Source organism: Opisthorchis viverrini (genome assembly GCF_000715545.1).
Source record: "Opisthorchis viverrini unplaced genomic scaffold opera_v5_37, whole genome shotgun sequence".
Taxonomy (NCBI): Eukaryota; Metazoa; Platyhelminthes; class Trematoda; order Opisthorchiida; family Opisthorchiidae; genus Opisthorchis; species Opisthorchis viverrini.
In genome coordinates, this window is record NW_008751693.1 from 1,057,412 (window position 1) to 1,062,378 (window position 4,967).

At 45.1% G+C, this 4,967-nt stretch overlaps 1 protein-coding gene across 1 annotated transcript in view; it reads left to right on the plus strand.

Moving 5' to 3' along the window:
* Positions 1-1,798: 1,798 nt before the first annotated feature.
* Positions 1,799-4,967, plus strand: part of T265_13106 (hypothetical protein) — a gene marked incomplete at both ends in the record, with an annotated part of 8,220 nt that continues 5,051 nt past the window's right edge. The window contains one exon of the mRNA XM_009167217.1: positions 1,799-2,156. Within this exon, the coding sequence (XP_009165481.1) occupies positions 1,799-2,156 (358 nt within the window). The remainder of the gene's footprint in view (positions 2,157-4,967) is intronic.

Here is a 4,967-nt window from a genome sequence, read left to right on the forward strand (position 1 = left end):
AACCGGGCCGCCCATCAGACCGAACGACGCCAGCTCACTACTCAAGCTGGCCGACACAATGAAGGCTTGTTGGTTAGTCCTCTCCCAACTGAACTACTCATCATAGCTTCATGCTAGAACAACCATAGGCACTATTATTAGCCGCCATCCGAATGCTATCCAGTCACAGTGGTTCGACCAAGCCTCGGAAATCCTCAGGAAGAACCGAGAGCCCAGTTTCGTCGATCTGACTGATTATGTTCTAGACAGAGCAGATGCGTTATCAGTTAGAGAGTCTTATTTGCCGAATGTTTCCCAGCCGAGCAGCAGTAGGTCAGAACGCCCCCGTAGCTGTGACGGCACCATCGCCAAGGCTATCCATAGTTGTGACGACGTCCGCGGCTAATAAGCCTGGTAATGGAGAACATAGCCCGACGATGTCCTGTCCGTATGTGCACTGTGGCAAAATGCACTACCTCGATCAATGCTCGCAATTCATCCGCTTGGACGCTGATTCCCGTGCAACGTTCATCCACTCAGCTTCACTTTGCGAGCTGTGCCTCAAGCCAAGACATAACGCGAAACAGTGCCGCACGAGGCGATGTTGCGGACTGATTAAAGATAGTAGTGCATCTCAGTGTTCTGGCTGTACCAGATCGGACCTATTTGGGAGCGAAGACGGGCCCAGGTAACCGGGGGCAATTTTTTGTCGTACTTCTATAGAAAATATACAGAAACCTGCTATTCCAAGCACGAGGACTGGGATACTGTCAGGTTGCCAAAACCTAGACAGGAGAAGTCGAAATGCAGACCTTCCGATTAGTATATGTCATCCCGACTATCTCTAAACAAACAAATCAGCTTTTCCAACGATTTGTCTTGTATACTGAAGCCGTGTTTCTACATTTTAGCCTGTCACTGACATTCTACTGGACTGTTAGCTCTTTTCATGTTCTGGTTCAGTTGAATCCCATATCGCGGAATGATCCTTATGTTTGCAGTATGACTCGAAGTTGTTTGTCTTCACTCTTGTGAAAAAAGCAGTCTGACTAGTACATTAACAAAGAGGATATAACAGTAACTTCTCACTCTAACCATCGAGCCATCTCGCGACGGCTGATCTGGCATGATAGTATTTTTTGCTTGTGACGTTCATGGCTGTGCGCGAAGTGGAATACTGTCAGAGCGGCCATACTTAGAGGTTGGACAGTTAGGGTCCTTAATCTAAGATTTTGGCTCAAAAGCCTAATAGCAGGGCAGCGAGTACGTGTCGAATACGACTACAGTAGTGCAAGTGTTTTAGGGTACAAGTTACTATGTCTGTTTCAACCGCCAACCTGAAGGACCTGGAGACTGTTCGTCGGACCTGTACCCACTAATCAACGTAGCGTGAGAAATTCTGGGCTGTCAGAGTGAACCCCTCAGTATAGCTCAGTTTGCTACACAGTCAGACAAACCGCTGCATCGCGATAAAGTATATTCTCTGCAACATAATATGCTGAAGATACCTGATGCACTCTTCGATGATCACCTGAGCCATTGAAGCTAACAATAATCTGGCACACTACTCTTATTGTCAGTGGATATTGTTGCTCGTTTAATTTTCTATCCTTACTGAGGCTGCATTCAAATAAACTGTTTGGTTGTATGGCCCTGAGGCACCAATATTCTAATCGGTTCTGCTTTCAGTGCTTGTTATTATTATTATTACTATTATTATTACTATTTAAAAGCTTCACTGTTTTCCACGTTTCCATAGCTACTGCGGGTTCTTTAAGCTTTGCTACTGCCTGCTGCATCATTTGCTGTGTGCTTTCAGCCAATAATACGCCCAGTTTCCCTCTTTTGTAGGTATATCGGCCACCTCTTTTGTGTGGACTGTCTTTTACAAATCACCAAGCTGTTACGTCTTCTCGCGATTACTCAGTATTCAAAGTTGTCTATCTGGTCTACCCTCTTGACCACCAAACGTCACATGTCTGCTCGGAAACCCGATAGCGAATGGAAGAAGATCCTTACGCCAGAGCAATACGCAGTTGCTCGTGAAAAAGAAACAGAACCGGTTCGTTTTTTTACGCTTGGGGAACTTATAAATTTCAGCCCTTCACAGGTGCCTTTCATGACCACAAAGAGCCTGGCGATTACGTGTGTTGCTGCTGTGGTGCCAAGCTTTTCAGGTTAGTATAGGGACTCGACTGAGCATTCGCGCGTTAATTTTGGTCGGCATCATCCTAACAGAAACATCAGTGGTGCTTATGACGTCAAAGCTTCAGGGGACTGCAATGCCATAGTGTGCAATATCGCACTTTTGCTGTACTTTTCCAAACTTCTATGGCATATGGCGTTATCTCCGTAGGCTAATGCAATTTGTTCCAGTTAATTCGCCAAACAAGGGCTGAAAGACCTACCGCTCAGTTAATCAACGACTGTCTGGTACTCCGAAGGGGACCTTTTCGACAGCTTGGTTCGCAATCGGCCTTTGTAACTGTGTTTCACAAGACCCACTCAAACCGAGCTTGATACCCGGGGGAATAAAAAAAACAAGACAAACGACAGTTCTTACCTGCGAAACTTGTGCACGCGTACGTTGCAGATAATTCTGTTGTCATATACTATGCCCAGTTGCTAAGTGCTACAGCTGAGCGATTATTATTATCATCTGATATAGTCCTTATACTATAGGTTTTCATTATTGACCGTATGACCATTATTGGGTTGACGTTTAAATGATTTTACCTCTTGTGCCTCGATACCAACCCCTGTTGTCCTTTCATTAAGAAACTTAAGTGGGACAGCCACACTACGGTACTCGATCCATAGGTGTTGATAGTGACACCGATTTGGCATTTTTTCGCTTATTGCCGAGTTAACAACTGGTTCACTGGTGCTTCTACAATCGGGCTTGATGGACTTATTCTGCAATAGCCATCAGATTCTAATGTGTCAGGTCAATTATTTTATTCTCATTGAGCTTCGAATTTAGTGTCGTCCCCAGCTTCTGCATGAATAACCACGACAGGTGAAATTTTTGTGCGAACCGCACTTCGATTTCGACAATACAAGCAATAGCCTGAAACTAAAATTAGTGTGGTCACAAACAACCAAATGTAACAGAATTGAACGTTTTGGTGGCGAGGCGAGTTAGATTTGACCAATTTACCCGTTACGGTTTTAGGTACCAAGTTGGTCTGCAAATTGTCTCAGTTGCATATTAGGGAAACAGTTTGGTTTCGCGCAGTAATATCTCACACTTGCCGATTTCTTCCGCTTTCCCCGCGATATAGTGGTTTCTTCAGTGAGAAATATGCGTGGAACCGTCCGTAGTGAACTAGTTCAGTCTGTTTGAAGCCAAACAAGTCTCACTGGATCCTTACGAGGTTTTTTCTTGGAAATACCTAGTTACGCAAGAACGTCCGCCATCCATTTGGATAGACAACTCTCAGGAGAGATCATCTTTAAATGACTGGACTTTCCACACTCTGAAAGAACCAAACAGAAGTGGTCCTTCCTTGGAGTTGGTTGCGTATGGTAAATTTAAGCCCAGTGCCCAAATAACCCGGTGGTAAAATGTGACCACTTCCGTTTGTTCTATTGAAGCCTCTCATCATCATCATTGTCAGATGTAAGGACCTCGTACTCGTCCTACAGTGGTTGTTGCTGCCTCTGATAACTTTCGGCTCCTCTCAGGAGAGACGAACTTTGTTCCGTTCTTTCATGTTGCCTCACCATAAGTGCACGACCTAGTTAGTGCTGTACAACTAAAAATAATCTTTTGATGTCTTGAGCCACCTGAGAAACAAATGTCCCTGTGATGTGGTCAGTCGGAGGCGCAGTTGCCACTAAAATGTATGCAAGTCTCTTGTCGGAATTCTGTTTTCTGGTCTTTGTTGGAGAGGTTTGTTGTTGAGATGCGGTAGACGATCTGCGCTAAGAATTGCACGGTGGTGCCAAGGTGTGTCCTCCGCAGGACTTTCCCATATCGGTAATTGGGGCGTCACCTCTCTTCAAGGGGAAGCTTACTGAGATGGATACCGTCTAGTAACTGGCGGATAAAGCTTAATACGAGTAGCTAAGAGCGTATGGGCGAAACAGTGAGTTCAACTCGAGTAAATCGCTTCCCCTTTGGTGTGGGCTCATCAGAACAACAATGCCACGACAAAAGGGGGACTGTTTAGACGAAAGTGATGTGAATGCGAGTCCAATGGGTATCTACTAGGGTAGCGTCGAGTAAAGAGGAAGCATGAAGCTAAGGAGAGAAGTCAGTGTGACGCTTGACGTATCGGTGCATGATATACAAAAGAAGCAGTACCACAGATATGACAGCAGTATTGCGTGGTGGGAGGGATCTGGGATCTGTACATTGAGGGGAATTTGGAAGGGTAGAATATTTGTGAGAAAAGAAATACTATTCCGGATCCTCGGTTTGCAGCTTATTTCACATTTTGGGTTCAGGTGAGAGCGTTCGAAAATGATGAACCAAGAAGGGAATGGTTTGGTGAATTGAGGATGGGGTTGAAGTGAGAGGCTCGCAAAGAGATGAGGATGAACAGGTCCTGTAGGTCTAAATATAGCTGATTCTGCAAGTCCCAATCATGAATGTGAGGTCAGCGTTCAGGATCTCCACTAATCCTACATGACGCAACTGTGACCACATTATGTCATATGTAAGCCAGTGAATTACCGGTTTAACGGTTATACTATGATCGGGAGGCACGCGAGTAGTATGTGTTGCTCGTAGAATTTCGCTTTGCATCGATTGAAAAATGGAATTCTGTTGCGGAATTCGCGGGACCACTTGGAACATTTGCTTTTATTTGACCGATGAATGATTGGAGGCGCTAAATCTCCAGGAAGACTCGTTCGGGAGAAGAGGTGTGTCCAGGTTTTGTAAATAAGATGCAGATTGGAGTTTTGCTTCCTGGTTCAATGGTCTGTAACCGGTCAGTTGGCATTTCCGAATAAATAACTCCGCAGCGAAGGCCTTCTTC